General features: G+C 38.3%; 1 protein-coding gene across 4 annotated transcripts in view; it reads right to left on the bottom strand.

Moving 5' to 3' along the window:
* Positions 1-17,612, bottom strand: part of PTCD2 (pentatricopeptide repeat domain 2) — a 54,953-nt gene that overhangs the window by 31,758 nt on the left and 5,583 nt on the right. For 3 of the 4 annotated variants that reach the window (XM_043591724.1, XM_043591736.1, XM_043591748.1), the window contains 5 exons: positions 14,128-14,245; positions 10,926-11,004; positions 10,410-10,501; positions 8,070-8,183; positions 4,496-4,570 (listed from right to left, as the gene is read on the bottom strand). In XM_043591724.1, coding sequence (XP_043447659.1) covers positions 4,496-4,570; positions 8,070-8,183; positions 10,410-10,501; positions 10,926-11,004; positions 14,128-14,245 — 478 coding nt within the window. The remainder of the gene's footprint in view (positions 1-4,495; positions 4,571-8,069; positions 8,184-10,409; positions 10,502-10,925; positions 11,005-14,127; positions 14,246-17,612) is intronic. The other variant, XM_043591729.1, reaches the window with a different exon arrangement.

The following is a 17,612-nucleotide window of genomic DNA, read 5'->3' as shown; positions in this document are numbered from 1 at the left end:
ACAAGCAATCCTAAAATTCATATGGAACCACAAAAGGCCCCGAATAGCCAAAGGAATTTTGAAGAAGAAGACCAAAGCAGGAGGCATCACAATCCCAGACTTTAGCCTCTACTACAAAGCTGTCATCATCAAGACAGCATGGTATTGGCACCAAAACAGACACATAGACCAATGGAATAGAATAGAAACCCCAGAACTAGACCCACAAACGTATGGCCAACTCATCTTTGACAAAGCAGGAAAGAACATCCAATGGAAAAAAGACAGCCTCTTTAACAAATGGTGCTGGGAGAACTGGACAGCAACATGCAGAAGGTTGAAACTAGACCACTTTCTCACACCATTCACAAAAATAAAGTCAAAATGGATAAAGGACCTAAATGTGAGACAGGAAACCATCAAAACCTTAGAGGAGAAAGCAGGAAAAGACCTCTCTGACCTCAGCCGTAGCAATCTCTTACTCGACACATCCCCAAAGGCAAGGGAATTAAAAGCAAAAATGAACTACTGGGACCTTATGAAGATAAAAAGCTTCTGCACAGCAAAGGAAACAACCAACAAAACTCAAAGGCAACCAACGGAATGGGAAAAGATATTCGCAAATGACATATCGGACAAAGGGCTAGTATCCAAAATCTATAAAGAGCTCACCAAACTCCACACCCGAAAAACAAATAGCCCAGTGAAGAAATGGGCAGAAAACATGAATAGACACTTCTCTAAAGAAGACATCCGGATGGCCAACAGGCACATGAAAAGATGTTCAGCGTCGCTCCTTACCAGGGAAATACAAATCAAAACCACACTCAGGTATCACCTCACGCCAGTCAGAGTGGCCAAAATGAACAAATCAGGAGACTATAGATGCTGGAGAGGATGTGGAGAAACGGGAACCCTCTTGCACTGTTGGTGGGAATGCAAATTGGTGCAGCCGCTCTGGAAAGCAGTGTGGAGGTTCCTCAGAAAATTAAAAATAGACCTACCCTATGACCCAGCAATAGCACTGCTAGGAATTTATCCAAGGGATACAGGAGCACTGATGCATAGGGCCACTTGTACCCCAATGTTCATAGCAGCACTCTCAACAATAGCCAAATTATGGAAAGAGCCTAAATGTCCATCAACTGATGAATGGATAAAGAAATTGTGGTTTATATACACAATGGAATATTACGTGGCAATGAGAAAAAATGAAATATGGCCTTTTGTAGCAACGTGGATGGAACTGGAGAGTGTGATGCTAAGTGAAATAAGCCATACAGAGAAAGACAGATACCATATGGTTTCACTCTTATGTGGATCCTGAGAAACTTAACAGGAACCCATGGGGGAGGGGAAGGAAAAAAAAAAAAAAGAGGTTAGAATGGGAGAGAGCCAAAGCATAAGAGACTGTTAAAAACTGAGAACAAACTGAGGGTTGATGGGGGGTGGGAGGGAGGAGAGGGTGGGTGATGGGTATTGAGGAGGGCACCTTTTGGGATGAGCACTGGGTGTTGTATGGAAACCAATTTGTCAATAAATTTCATAAAAAAAAAAATAAAAAAATAAAGATTATTCTGAGCTGAAGGCAATCAAGACCATAGGGGTTCAAGAGAAACTTTTGCCCCTCCTTTAACTACACAGAAGAATCTAAATTGGGAGTTTTTCCCAGAATAAGAGTTATTGGCAAACATAAATTTTATCTGAGTACCCGTCTGTATGGTTGGGTAAATATCTAATTACCAAGCATCTTCTTCTTATTGCCCTGATTGTACTCCTTTCCTCTAAAGTCTTAACCCCTAGTTCAGGAAACATATACGTATATGCTTCATTTTGCTTATCTTCAGAATTTCCATGTCTGTGGATTCCCTATACGTACACTATTAAATTTGATTTTTTCTTGCTAATCTGTCCCATGTCAATTTGATTCCTTGTCTAACTAGAAGGACCAATGAGAGGGATAGGAATTCTTGTTCCCCAACAGTCTCAAATATTATGGTTTTATTTTCTGTTTATTGGTTTATCCCAAATAAATAAGACAGCTTGCCTTTAAAAAAGTATGTGTTTTGTCAACTGAGAATATTGTTAGCTACTTGGATATAAAAATCATCTGAATTGTTAATTTTTGTAAAAACTATTAAAATTATTTAAGAAAAAAAAAAAAAAAAAGACAAAGAGGATATTAAAGTTTATAAATAAGGAAGAGCTCTTCGTTCCAGAAAGAGATGGCCAAGAAGTGTATGATCTAAAACTTTGGATTAAAACAAAAAAATTGTACAAAATGAATACCAAGTTGTAAATTATAAATTTATATTTTTCTTGCCTTTAAGTATAATATGTTTTAATATTTGAAGTAAATTAAAATAAGATGTAAGGGTAAAGGAAAAAAAAAAAACAAACAACTCACTTCTTGGTCCTCTTCACTTTTTTGTGGCATTTGTCAGTTCATATCAGACCCACCGCTGGTCTTATATAGGTGAGCTCTTAACTAACAGCTATGATATTCACCCCCATCTAGGTTCCTGCCCTTTAAAAACTACAAGATCTTTTTTTGGATATTTTCCTAGTATTTAGTCTCTTCCCTCCCAAAACCATGCTTTTTTTCAGTTTCTCTATTATCACTGTATCCATCTTTCTCGTTCTCTGGTCATCTTTCCCTCACACGAAAGGACTTTGAAAAGTCAATGTGAGGTCAAAAATAAGGTATTCTTATCTCAGATTTTTTTGGCAACCTTATTCTCCAAACTTTACCAGAAAGGCTCATCTAGTCCTTCTCTCTCTCTTTTTTTTCTTATGTTTATTTTTAAGAGAGAGAGACAAAACAAGTGGGAGAGGGACAGAGACAGGGAGACACAGAATCTGTAGCAGGCTCCAGGCTCTGAGCTGTCAGCACAGAGTCCAACGAGGGGCTTGAACTTACGAACCATGAGATTCCGACCTGAGCCAAAATTGGACGCTAACCCACTGAGCCACCCAAGCACCCCTAGTCCTTTCTTGAAAGTCATCTGGGCCCTGGTCTGGGGGTGACATTTGAGGATAATCACTATGGAAGAACAGAAAGCCATGGAACCTTGGAGTTATGCCTAATTCCTACTCATTGGGTTCTAGGATTTGTTAAATATAAATATTCCTCTTTATGTAACACACTTCATTTCAAACAAATGCTTCTGGTATTAGCAAGCATTCAATGAACACTGACTACATGCCAGGTACTGTGTTATCTACTTTATATGCATTATTCTTTCAATTTTCACAATGACAGGATGGTAATATCTCTATTACTATTGCTGTTTCAGATAAAAGAAAATGGAGACCATAGAGGTTAAATAAGTTGCCTAAGGACTTAAGGCTAGTAAGAAGTGATTACAATTAAAAGTTTGCCTGGGTGGCTCAGTCAGTTTAGCATCCAACTCTTGATTTCGGCTAAGGTCATGATCTCATGATTCGTGGATGGACTTTGTGCTGACAGTGCAGAGCCTGCGTGGGATTCCCTCTGTCTCTCCCTGCTCTCTCTGCACCACACCCCCCTCAAAATAAGTAAATAAATAAAAAACATTTTAAAAAGTTTATATTCTTTTAATGGGAACCCTCAGCAAAACTAATCTCCTAACAAAGAATGCCCTTTAACCCTCATCCCTTCAATCCCATGATCCTGTTCTCCTTCAGACACTGCTCAACAATTCTCTCTTCACTGAGACCTGCTCAGTTTGCTCCCACTGGCCAGCACTTCACTCTCCAGGCTGTAACACCTGCCCTGGCTGTGACCCTTTGTCCTAGTTCATACCACACTGGCATTAACACATTTCTGTTCTTTTGACAATGTTTTCCTCATCTTGACCTTGTGATGTTTCAGGAGACTAAGTCCTTGAAAGTTACGGGCTTTCTTTTCAACTCCCCATAACACAAGTATACTCAGCATACAAGCAGGGCCTCAGCAGGGGTTAGCTGAATGGGGTGTATGAGGTCTTTAATGACAAGAATCTCGTTGTCTTTTTAATTGCACCAGTAAGGCGTAGATGACTCATTGCTCACTGGGACAGATGGGCCATGGCAGGCTGGCAACACAAGAATGAAAACAACTAACATTTGTTGAGTTCTTACCATGTCAAGCACTATTTTATGCACCATAGGTATACTAACTCCCTGGGTTAGGTACCATAAACAGGATGCAATTAGCACAAAGATTATTCTCAAGTCTCAGTCAAGACAAAGTTAAGAGTCTATCTCCTTCCTCTCTGTATCCACAGCTTTCTGTAGTCATGTGTTATACCTGCAGCATTTAGCTACATCTTGTATCTGAGCATATCTACATTTCTCACCCGTTTATAAACTCCTGGAAGCACAGCCGGTTGACTCCTGTTAGAGGGGCTATAATGTAACTTTAACACAGAGCTCAATAAATCACTGAATTGAATCAAGATCTTAGGAGATCAAAATTCCTTATACACAGATTTAAAAAATCTAGACATCATCTTACTACCTTTCAAGCCTCACTTTAAACAAAGAAGTCACTTACATTTAAATTAGTGCAGATAATGCTTTCTGGCTTCATGATTTGAGAAAAAATTGATATAGCTTTCGCCACCTGGTTCTAGAAGAAAGAAAACCAAGTTATACTTTCAAATCATATGAACATTACTCTGCTGTCATAAAGACTTTTTAAAGACAGCAGAATATTCCTATTCATGGTACCCCAAGGGTTTTGAAGTCCACAAAGAAAAAGTTTTTTTGGTAATCAAAAATGACCTTTCTGGGGTGCATGGATGGCTCAGTTGGTTAAGCACCTGACTCTTGTTCAGGTCATGATCTCATGGTTCATGAATCCAAACCCCGAGACGGGCTCTGTGCTGACAGTGCAGAGCCTGCTTGGGATTCCTCTCTCTGCCCCTCCCCCACTCATGTGCTCACACACTCTCTAAATAAATAAATAAATAAATAAATAAATAAATAAATGTTTGCAGGAAAAACAATGAACTTTCTACAAAATATTTCCTACATTTGCATATTACTAAATTTTAAAAATAGTTTCCAAAATACTTTATTTTTATTGAAGTATAATCAACACACAGTGTTACATTAGTTTTAGGTGTACAACATAGTGACTCAACAAGTCTATACAATAAATTGTGCTCTCCACAAGTGTAGCTGTCATCTGTCACCATACAACGCTATTACAAGGCTATCGACTATACTCCTTATGGTGTCTTTCATCCTGTGACCTATGCACTCCAAATCTAGAAAATTACCGAACATTTTAATAAACTGAGTTCGTTTTTTTAAAATGCTTATTTATTTATTTTGAGAGAGAGAGACAGCGCATGAGCAAGGGAGAGGCAGAGAGAGAATCCCAAGTGGGCTCTGCAGTGACAGAGGTTCAAACCCACGAACTGTGAGATCATGACCTGAGCTGAAATCAAGAGTCAGACACTTAACCCACTGAGCCACCTAGGTGCCTCTGAGTTCTAGTTTTTAAGATGGGGGCATAAAGTTGGCATTTCTCCTTCTCCCACTGGACAAGTTTTGAAGAAAAAAAGAAATCACGATTGAGAAGCAGAAATGCGAACTCCACGCCTGACATAATTAGAAGAGCAGAAACCTTAAAGCTCACAAGAGATGGAAGTACTGCCAACAACATGGGAGACAGGCAACAGGGTGAGTTCTAGATAAAGCAGTGAGCAGAGAACATTGCTGCCTATCTTAGGAGCCCACAAAGTAGTTCTCAAAGGTGAGGGCCACGATCTGAAGTACAAAATCTGAATTCCTGCTTACAACAATGGCAATGGAATTTAGGACTACTAAGGAGAAGTCCTCTGGATCCTTTTTGTGGCAAAAGTGAGGCTCACCAAAAACTTACACAGATAAGCCATACTCACAGGAAAGAGTCTGTCACTACGACAGGGGCAGAGAATGAGATTCTTCACTGAAAACCGCCTCCATGCCTATTCCCAGTAGCCAAGGAGAAATAAGGCCTAGGCATTTTTGTAGACAAAACTTAAACATAAAAAAAAGTCCTACTAGTCTAGAGCATGACAACATGGCTCTGCTTTCTCCCTAACCTGGATTTTCTGTAAATGGCTGGTGTAAGAAACTTGTCTATCAATGAGTACTCAAAAATGAACCAGCACATGATCTATATAAAGACACCATGAGGAAAAAGAAGAGCTGCCTTTCAATCAACAAAGGGATGACTGGAAAACCAATAGTAAATGAATATTTTAAAATATATGAATATGTTCAAGTATACGTAAGAATACATATTTAAATACATACAGGACTAAAACAAATGTGGGGAATATGGTTGCAGAATGAAGCACAAAGTGTTATGTAGTTGGATAATGAAGACAACGGGAGAAACACTATATATAAGAGAAAGTATGCTTAGTTGCCTTGTCTTTATTATGTGTGGTCAGAAAAACGGCATTTAAAGCTGACAAATAAGCATACTTAAGAGAAAAATGAGTACTATGAAAAGTAACATATCAACCAAAATTGGGTGGTATAGAGGAGGAAAACGAGAAAAAAGAGGAAATACACTAATTTCAGCATTACTCACAGTAGGGAACTAATAGGTACTGTCAAATTCATTAGAATACTAAGAAGATTAAATCAAGTTATGGCTTTAAAGTAACCACTAATGCAAAAATACAAACCAAAAAAAAAAAAAAAAAAGAAAACCACCACATGCTAGAAGCAATTTTAAAAGTTGAAAACAAAAATAAAAACAAAACATAACTGAAACCTAAGATTAAATACACCACGTCTGTCTAGATGGAGCACATTAAAAGACTAGCAGCATATCGTAAGACAATGTTCAAATCTATGCAGTGTACAAGAGATACACACAAAACAATTCAGAAAAGATGGCAAATAAAAGGATAGGAAAAGGTGTGGGAGGCGAATGCAAACCTAATTAAACCAAAGAGGCAAAAAAAACTGGGGTTGCAGGGGTGGGGGGGGGGCACCTGGGTGGCTCAATTACGCTTGGTTAAGCATCCAACTTCAGCTCATGTCATGATCTCATGGTTCATGAGTTTGAGCCCCACATCGGCCTCTGTGCTGACAGCTCAGAGTCTGGGGCCTGCTTTGGATTCTGTGTCTCCCTCTCTCTTTGCCTGTCCATGTTTACACTCTGTCTCTCAAAAATAAAAACTTTAAAAAAAAATTTAAAAAAAACTGGGATGGGGTGGGAGAGATATTAACATTAGACAAGGTAAAATCCCAAAAAGAAGCATTCTAAACAAAACCAAAAGAGGCACTTTGTAATGCGACAGTGACAGACTCACAATGATATATATGTCAATGATAGAGCATAACTATGTATCTAAGCACCAAATGGCATAACTTTTTAACTTTAAAAAAAAATACTTATTTATTTTTGGGAGAGTACAAGCGGGGCAGGGGCAGAGATAGAGGGACAGAGGATCTGAACTGGGGTCTGTGCTGACAGGCTGACAGCAGAGAGCCCGATGCAGGGCTCAAACTCATGAACCATGAGATTATTCCAGGGTTCCAGCTCTAATTGTCCTTCACTGCTATGCGATGGCAGGAAAGTCCTCTCCTCTCTCTGACCTCAGTTGCCTTCATTTGTCCTGAGACACGGAGAGGCTAAAAGATCACTAAAACCTCTTCCAAATAGAGTATTTGGGTCTAACTAAGAAATATACGATGACTCCACTTAAACAGCAAACTGACCCAGGATTCCTCATTCACCTCAAGTAAATTCCACTTTGGAGAGCATTAAGTTAAAGTGTTCTGAAACGTTACATGGGAAAACAATCATTTAAAATTTTCATTTGAATTACTTGACAAATTTCTCTCAGAGTAGAGCTTCCCTCACTTGAGTCTCCACAGAAATCTTGGCCAGCCCCTTCTAAACAGCAATGGATGTTAGGTCCTCAACTGTAAACAAAAACATCCTTTGGAGGCACAGGTGTAGATGTAGGTTGCCATGGCACCAAAGGCATTGGTCTCTTATGGGAACTTTTTCTTTAGGATACAGTCAGAAGGAAAAAAATAAATAAAAGAACAAATGCAAGTAGTCAAGTCTTCCCACTCCCAATTCACTTATGTACACCCTGAAGCCTTATTACCTGATTCAGAGCTAGTGCCACAGCAAAACAGGATGCTCTCCTGGAGAGGACTTCTCCTTTGATTAGGGCTTCTTCTCTTAATGTAGTACAGATTTTCAAAGATTCAGGGCTATTCTGGCAGGAGACAGGATTGCTCAGTAAATAAATGTCATGTACCTTCAAGTTTAACAAAAATGATTGATAGTGCTCAGTATTTCAGATTTCCTTCTAAAAGAATTTCCCAGAGCCTATTTCAACCCTTTAACAGATTAAGCCCCATATACAGGCTACTTGCAAAAAGACCAAGTTATCTATATATTAGCAGTTCAAATCTAAATTAACTTCATTTGTAAAGCTTTTGGTCAATTTTCTGAATTGGGGCCTTTTTACCACCGAGTGTACAAGTCTCTTTGTATATGGGCAGACTGGTTTCTAGACACAAGTACCACAACGTTACAACTGTAAAAACTCAGTCTGTTACTCTGTGAAATAACAGAGTAAAGCCCAGCAACACTAAAAAGTTTTTCTGAGGGGATTTCCAATCTGAAATATCCATGTAAGTCAAATACTTAAAAACGTGAACACTTATATGAATGGAAATCATGATAGAATCCCATGAAAAGACAAACCTTAAAAAAAATCCAAGAACTAAATGACACACAAACCAGCAGACAGCAGCAGTAAAACTGAATTGTCTTCCTTTGTATATGCTGTAGGTGGATTAGGTTTGTGAGAACAGCATTAGCTTTATATCTATGTATTTCTGCCATGACGTGATCCACAACTCAAAACCCAAAGTAAAACCTGAATTCGATGAGCGAGGACAGTTTCCAGAACTGGCTGGGAATCTATAATGGCTGACTGGTTCAATTTTTCAACTCTCATCTTCAATGAGTGAAACAAGTTATTTTCAGACACAGTACAGGGGAGAAAAGTCCTCCGGCCTTCCTAAGGAGCAGAATTAAATTCTCTCCACTTTAGCACACACTCAGGAAGGCATCTCTAAAAAGGTCAGAAAGCTCAGTAACACAGAGCTGAATAAACTGATGCTCAGGTGTTGTGTGTTTGGCATTCTGTTTCATAAAATAAGAAAATGATATGATTGTAAAGGATCACCTAATAATCCAGCAAGGAGCAAACTATAAGACCCTTGGCCAAGTCAAGCTTATGGCTAAAAATGGTTTTCAAAATTTTTAAGGTTTGTAAAAACAAAAACAAAGAGAATATGTGACAAAGACCATATGTGGTAGAGACTGTACATAGCCTCTAAAGCCTAAAGCGTTTACTATCTGGCCTTTTATAGTAAAAGCTTGGGGCTCTTGAAATCAACCCTTTCATTTCACAAATGAATTACATGACCACTTCAAAGCCAGGGAATGCTAAAGTTGAGACTGTAAGTTTCTCAATTTCCCAGAAGATTTTTCTTTCCACTATCACCCTACTTACTGCCTCTCTTATTTTGGAAAATTATTGCTACCCTTTTTAGGGAAACGTTTTCATGGACCATGCTCTTCCACCTTACCTGGTGTTCCTTCTTTTTCCCCATAAAAAGGTTTTGTTAAGTTTCCAAAGTTTAAATAACACAAATGTCTATAGTAAAGCATACAACCTTGGTCACTGCACTATATCAGCTGTCATATATTCACTGATTCATTCACTCAGTAAAGAAGAAATAGTTTCTGTATGTAAAAAACAATCTTGATATAGTAATGACATATGGACTTCTAAGTCACGTTTTCTGTCTTGAAGTTTATCTCAGTGTCACATACACTTATTAAAGATCAACTGTACACCAGGCACTGTTAGGTGCTGGTACAAAAAATGCCTCAAACTTAACCTCCAGTGGGGAGGATGAAACATACATCTACTTAGAATAACATCAAGCAGTGATAAATGTCACATAAGTGATATAAATAGAGCACAATGAAAGGATATTACTTCCAACTCTGAATCACAGAAAATATTCAGATGAAATTAAAGTAGCCCTTGAGTTCACCAAACAAGGATGGTCAGATTTCCATGGGAGAGAACTAGAGAGAGGTCTTGTCTCAACGAGTTCAGCATGAGACTGATAGCAAGGGGATCCTTCGCAGACCTTGAACCCCGTCAGCACACTGTTTCTTGTTCTCCCTATCCACAGAATTGCCAAAGAAGAGTGAGAGATGATAAAGTTGCCTTCTCCATGATAAAACTGACGTGGCTAACTTGAGTTTTCTAAAAATGAACACATTTAAAATTGAAATATCTGCACCAGATGGAAAAAAAGACTTCAGAGAAACTAAATTATTCTTTGTAGAAAAAAAAAAATCCTCTCTCAAACACTACCCACAGTGCTCTAAAAGTTAGAGAAGACAGTTTTACCAGTTTGTAGCAAATTGCAAAAGCAAGGACATAGGTTTCTTTGTTGAATTTCACATCTTGGTTTTTCATCTCTATCAGCACTTCCAGCGCACCTACCAAAAATGAGAAGTGGGCGGACAGTGTTAAATACATTCAGGTGAGTTCAGAGTCGTCTACTATTGATTCCCAACATTCTAATCTGTTCAGCACCATCTACTGAAAAGTATATTCCAGAAGCAAGTCAAAGCTATCTGTCAAAGTCATTTATCAATTAACTAAATTTCAAAGAAATTATCAAACGATACAGTAAGAACTAATATTTTAAACTTAATTATACTTTCAGCATAAGTAAAATCAGGGTGTTTAGTTTAAGGTATGACATGAGATGCAATAATGTTGTTTTCAAACTTAGAAGAATGAAGTCTCCATAGTTCAGTCATTCATGAAGAATATAAGGATCATTTTTACATGGTCCATTGTTTTTCCTAACTGCTATATTACCAAAGACAGAATTTTTCAACAAATTCTAATACTCACTTGTATATTTGCCTTTAATAAATAACATATCCATCAAAATATTGAACGACGTGGTGTCTGAGAAGAAACCTCGTAAATGCTAATAAAAAACAAACACAGTCTGGTTAAACGTTTTTAACTATTGAGGATATATTTTTATAAGTCTATCTTCTCTATCCAGGACTTATTTTTGCATATACTTCATTCATTTGGTCCCCTGAATTCTATAATAAATCTCTGATATACCAGATTTATTTTTCAAAAAAATTCAAATGCTGCCCACTCTTTCGACTGTCATGTCTTTGGCTGGGCATACAAACGAGGCTAGCAGTATGGCAAGAGCTCTCTGGGGTTCAGAAATACAGTGAAGGACATCTTCATTATACATGGCTCTCCGGTGCTTACAAAAAAAGAAACAAGTCAATTAACTTTGGTAAGGGGGTCCTGCAATGTGGGTGGCAGCATATTAATATGAAAAGGGAAGGGGCATCTGGGTGGCTCAATTGGTTAAGCGTTCGGACTTTGGCTCAGGTTATGATCTCACTGGTTCAAGCCCTGCATCGGGCTCTGTGCTGACAGCTCAGAGCCTGGAGCCTGCTTTGGATTCTGTGTCTCCCTCTCTCTGCCCCTCCCCTGCTCATGTTCTGTCTTTTTCTCTCTCTCTCAAAAATGAATAAATGTCAAAAAAATATGAAAAGGCAGGTATAAGTATGCATGAGGACTAAGCAAGAAGAGTCTTACAAAGCTGTGATGCTCTTTTGGCAAATGAGTAATACTCACTTTTTGAAATAATTCACTAGAAGACTGGTTCTCAACATTTTTTCCTCAACATTTTTAATATCACGATAATGCAACACATGCTATTCAAATATGCCATTAAATGCCTCCTTGCTCTAGTTTGTTCTTATTTTGAAAGCCCACTATGCAGACCCTGTTCTAGGGGCTGAAAATAACGAAATAATAAACAAGACACATAACCCTGCCCTAACTCTAGTGGGGCTTATAATCTAGTAGAGCTTAAATTCTGGCATGGGAGACGATGAACGAGTAAAACCAGTGAAGAAGTAAAAATGTAATTTCAAGTTATCAATAAGGGCTACGAAGAGCAATGAAGGGGAAAAAGGGATAGAGTAGATGGTAGAAGGTCATCAGGGAAGACTTTCTGAGGAGACCTCAATGGAGTAAAGGAGAGCCTTGATGACGAGGGTGTAGACCATTCTAGTCTGAGACCATGGGTGTGGCAGTTCTTAGAATAAGAAAGCCCAAGAGTGGAGTGAGCAAGGGGGATGGCAGGTGATGAGACACTACAAGGGACCTCTAAGTCATGATCAGGGGTCTGAGTTATCCTCTGAGTATGATGGGAAGGCCCAGAGCAGCCCTGTCCACAGTGTGAGCCATATATGTGGTTCTACATTTTCAAGTAGCTTCATTAAAAAAAGTAGAAATACAGGAAGTCAGTTTTAATGATGTTACCTAAGCCACTAAAAGCAAAATATAATTTTAACATGTAACCAATAAAAAACATTTAGCACTTTTTCTTTTTTATATCAAGCATGTGAAATCCATCATGCATTCCAGCCTTACAGCCCATGTAATTTCAACTAGCCACAGTCCAAGGACTCCATAGATACATGCAGACAGTGGCTATGATACGGGCAGCACTACAGGGTTCAGGGTAGGGGACACAATAAGAGTGGAAACAGGATTAGGCTTTAATGTCACTGGACTCAAATTCAGTTTAATCTGCTACTCCAGGCAATTTGGTTATATATGATTATTTCATGCATGGGTCTAAGTTTAAAACAAAAAAACAAAAAAAACAACTGAAGTTGCATTTTCTTTTTGCTTTTTAATCATTAGACTCATGGCTGTCATTACAGTGAAATTTTCATTTTCCTTTAATTACAACACATGATTACTGAAGTCAAACAATACAAAAACATATAAAGTAAAAAGTAAGAATTTCCTGTAATTCTACCCCCTAAAGATAAGCAGTAGGGATTTCATGTAGATCCTTGCAGATTTTTAATAGATATATACTAAAATATAAATATGTATATTTTTCTTTTAGGAAAAATATAGGTTCAAATCAATCCTCGTTGTAAAACCCCCTTTTCTCTGGTTACTAATACAGTATGATCCTCTTTCTAAACAATGGGTGTCCTTAAAAGAGGGGAAAGTCACGAGTTCACAGCTCTACCATGGAAAGAACACTTTAGGGGTGCCTGGGTGGCTCAGTCAGTTAAGTATCTGACTTAGGCTCAGGTCATGATCTCACAGCTTGTGAGTTCGAACCCCGCATCGGGCTCTGTGCTGACAGCTTGGAGCCTGGAGCCTGCTTCGGATTCTGTGTCTCCCTCTCTTTCTGTCTATCCCCTGCTCGTGCTCTATCTCTCTCTCTCCCAAAAAATAAACAAACATTAAACAAAAAAAAAAAAAAAAAAGAAAGAACACTTTATACGAAGAGTACAAGACAGAAACACGATTTAGTAGAGCGTTCCTAAAAATACAAAAGGGTCCCAGGTGGCCAGCCCTGGCCCCAAAATAAATGTTTCTGACCATGTATGAATTTACCATGTGTCTAAGTGCCAGTTTCCTCATCAGTAAAATGGATAGAATGACAGTATCCACCTCACCACGGTCTGTGCAAAATAAATCAAGCAGGTATAGTGCTTAAGCACAGTGCTGAAGACACAGTGTATGTTCAATAAATAATTACAGAAATAATTATCATTATTTTTGTCTTTAAGAAAAGAAAAATCAGAAGATGTGAAGGTATTCTGAAAACCAGAAAAGCACTATACAAGGTGGCATCAACAAGAAGTAAATAATATAAAAAGAAAAGAGAATCACAGGTGGGTAACAGGAAAGGCAATCTTCAAATGGCTGCCTGTCTTAAACAATCCCCCGCTAAAAGCTTCTCTGAGAGGTTAGTCTCAAGTCACAACCAAGGAAGGTAGACCCCTTATAATTTGTCCATACATCTCTTCCACACCTGTCCTACACCTCTGTCTGAAAAGAGCAAGGCCTCTTCATAGCAATGGACTCCAAGGAAACCTTAAAATACAGGTAAGAGCTCATTCGTTCAGCTTAGGAACCTTGATCTGAAAAATCTAAGCCAGGAATAATGTAAGAGAGATGCCTTCCCTAACATCACTAAAAACACCCAAGGCTCAGCACAAGGAAATCACACTGACAGGGACAGTAATCGGGAGACAATAACCTGGTCTTTGATGAGTTCCAATGCAGATTCCTCAAGATCCAACTCGTAGCACAACCTCATGAAAAGTGGTCCAAATTTATACTCTCCCAAAGTGACATTTCTGTTCTCTGTATGGTACCTGGTAATGAAAATGATTCAGTGAGTCAAATAGTGAGATGCAGGGAAAAGGACAGACCGACTGTGGCATGTACTCTGCTAGATGCTGGGGACACAATAAACAACGAGGCACTCTCACAGTCCGGAGGGAGAAAAGTGCAGAAACGAGGACAATCAGAGGAATTCTGGAGTGAAGTATGCCAGACATTTAAATAGAAAGGGTTTGTGAGAGGCCCACATAACCACATGAAATCAAAGAATGGAAAAACGTACATTGTAATTATCTTCTCAATATATCAACAAACTGCTAGGATGAGTGCTAGCAAAGGTCAGGGAACAACAGGGCTCTTGCACAGCAAACTCGAGAGAATGGCACTGTGTCTTTGTATGGGCCCCATCTAGAGAGGAACGAATCAAAGGAGTGAAGTGATGCTCTGTCCTCCTCAAATGTGACTTCTCCATAGAGGATGACAGACAACCTACAGATGTACTTTACAATTTAGACCCATCGCTGTTTTCCTCTGCTCAGGAAAAGGCATATGTGATCTACCATCACCTAGCTAAACAAATTAAATGCTGTTTTGAAGTTTAGTTTTAGCAAAACGCTAATTTCAGACAGTGACATCTTATACGTGCCTTGAGGTTTCTACAAGCAGTCGGTCCACCAGTTAGGATGCAGAACTAAAAATTGCTAGCATAAATTTACTTTCAATAACCAACTCTTTCTGTTTTAGACACCAAGAAGACAATCTGATGACAAAATAAGTATCGCAAGATTACTTGTAAACCAGATTTTACTAAGACTCATTATGTGAATAAATCACACATACCACAGGGAATGGCTCTGACTTTAAAACCAGAACGCTTTTTAGCCTTCTGCCGAAATCACGGAGGACAGTCACTGTAACATCATGGATAGTGTATCCCAAACATACATAATGCCAAATAGAATGATGATATGTACTTTCAAAGATACACTTCGTAGTCAAATTATAGAAATTATAAAATATATTCAGTGCTTCATTACAAGTTATGAATTAAATTATATCAGTTGTACACCTTAAATATACCTGAGTTTTAGTTGTCAATCATACCTCAATAATACTGGGGGGGAAAGAATTAGGTTATTTAAAGGCAATATAGTATGTGACTAAGGATTTTTAGATTCTGATTCCAAGCTGACAGTTCAAATCCCAGTTCTTTTACTTACTAACTGTATAACCAGGAGCAAATAAGTTAACCACTCCATGCCTCAGTTTCTTCATCTGTAAATGGAGATAAAAGTTCAACTCAAAGTTTTTGTAACGATTAATTAAGATGACATGCCTACTAGCACACGGAAAATCTGCCATTTGTGTCAGCTCTTATAAAATATAAGGCATGCTGTGGAAAAGATCTTTAAAAATCAATACATTCCAAAAACAGTGTCATGAAAAATTTGTGCCAGATTAAAAATAAAATGCAAAAACAAAAGTTTTCCCAATTTAGAGAACATTTACACTAATAAAAGCGCTAGAAATTCACAAAGATAAAGTATTACCTCTTCTTGACAAGAAATGTTCAAATCAGAGAATCTAAAATACCCCTAATAAACCACACACCAGCATGTGGTCAAGACTATGGGGGGGATTAAGTTGCTCCTCACTTTTGACTCCATAAAGAGCTTATGTTCTAGCTCATTACTCTTCCTCCCCAGTAGTGGGGTGCCTGTGTCAGCAAGACAGAGAACAGGTTGGTTAGGCCATGGACCTGCCCATTTTCCCACTTTTCCAGCTGTCCACCAGTAGAGGGAAGAGACAGCAACTGGGCAGAGTTATTAGCAATGATTTAGATTTGGGTAGTAAAAACTGACAATAAAACAAGCCAGAGGGTCTAATATGATTCATCTTTGTGAAACTGAGATAGTATTAGGATTGCTAATACCATGCAAATGTAAATTAGCATAACTCTTTTGGAAAATAATCTGGCATTTGTATCAACAAATTTTAAAATGTTCATATTCTCTGATCATCTCCAAAACAGAAAGAGTATGTTTTATGCATAGAGTTGCTCATCACGGCATTATTCATACTGATGAAAATATCAAAAATCAGACATTCAACAAGAGGGGTACCTGACATACAATGGAATATTATAAAGTCATTAAAATATAACTCCTAAGGTATATTAACAAAAAAATTATGCTGTAATACTAAGTAGAAAACGCTATCATTATATATACAGTAATTATTAGGGAAGTATAAATAAACCCTATCAAAACCAGACAATCTTTGCACGTAAAAAATTAGTGAGAAAATGGGGATGCCTGGTGGCTCAGTCAGCTAAGTATCCAGCCTTGACTCAGGTCATGATCTTGTGGTTTGTGGATTCGAGCTCTGCATCAGGCTCTCTGCTGACAGCTCAGAGCCTGGAGCCTACTTCAGATTCTGTCTCTCTTTCTCTCTGCCCCTCCCCGACTTATGCTCTGCCTGCCTCCCCGCTCAAAAATAAACAGTGAAAAAAAGCTTAAAAAAAAAAAACAGTGACAAAATGTATCAAATATCAACAGTGGTTGATCCATCCGGAGGTGGAACTGTTGCTCCTCCCTGCTGAGTGTGGGTGTGCCAGGTAACTTGCCTTGACCAAGACAATTCGACAGAAGTGAAGCTGTGCCAGTTCCAGGCAGCTTTACAAGGCCTGCAGCTTCCACTTGTGCAGGGTGCTAGTGCAGCCCAGGCTAGACTCATGAACGATGAGACACTCCAAGGAGAGATGGGTCACGCGGACTCAGGCATCAGAAATACAAGTAAAGCCTCTTGGACCTTCCAGCTCAGAGCAGCCAGCAGCTGACCATAGAGGAGCAAGTGACTTTAGCAGACACTAATACAGAACTAGCAGGCCTCAATTCCTGACCCACAGAAATAATAGATAATAGATAATAATAGATAACAGAAAAAAAACAGTTATCATGTTCTGGTGTGCAACAAGAGACAACAGAAATAGCAGAATCTGTGATGTATTTCTTCTACTTTTTTGGTGTTTTTCAAACTTTCAATGGATTGTGTGTAATGTTATGTTTTTTCCTTTTAAAGATAACATTAATTTTTCATATTATAAAATTGATAATGCCCACTGTAGACAAGTTTGAGAGACTAAAAAAAACACATATTTAAACCAAAAAATATGTATAATTCCCAGAGAACCACAATTAACTTTTGGTACATACTCTTCCAGTATTCTACATATGAACACACTTACTTATACAACTCTCTCTACATTATAAATGCAGGTCCACGTGTAGAAACCTATCTTTCAAGAATTGTAAAAAAAAAAAAAAAAAAAAAAGCCATGAATTTAATTTTAGAAACAAAGCCTGTTGATTTCAGTTCATACACTTCCCGAGTAAGTGA

This window comes from Prionailurus bengalensis, chromosome A1 (assembly GCF_016509475.1).
Source record: "Prionailurus bengalensis isolate Pbe53 chromosome A1, Fcat_Pben_1.1_paternal_pri, whole genome shotgun sequence".
In the NCBI taxonomy this organism is placed as follows: Eukaryota; Metazoa; Chordata; class Mammalia; order Carnivora; family Felidae; genus Prionailurus; species Prionailurus bengalensis.
Note: the sequence above shows the minus strand (reverse complement) of the source record. Positions and strands in the feature narration are given on the sequence as shown.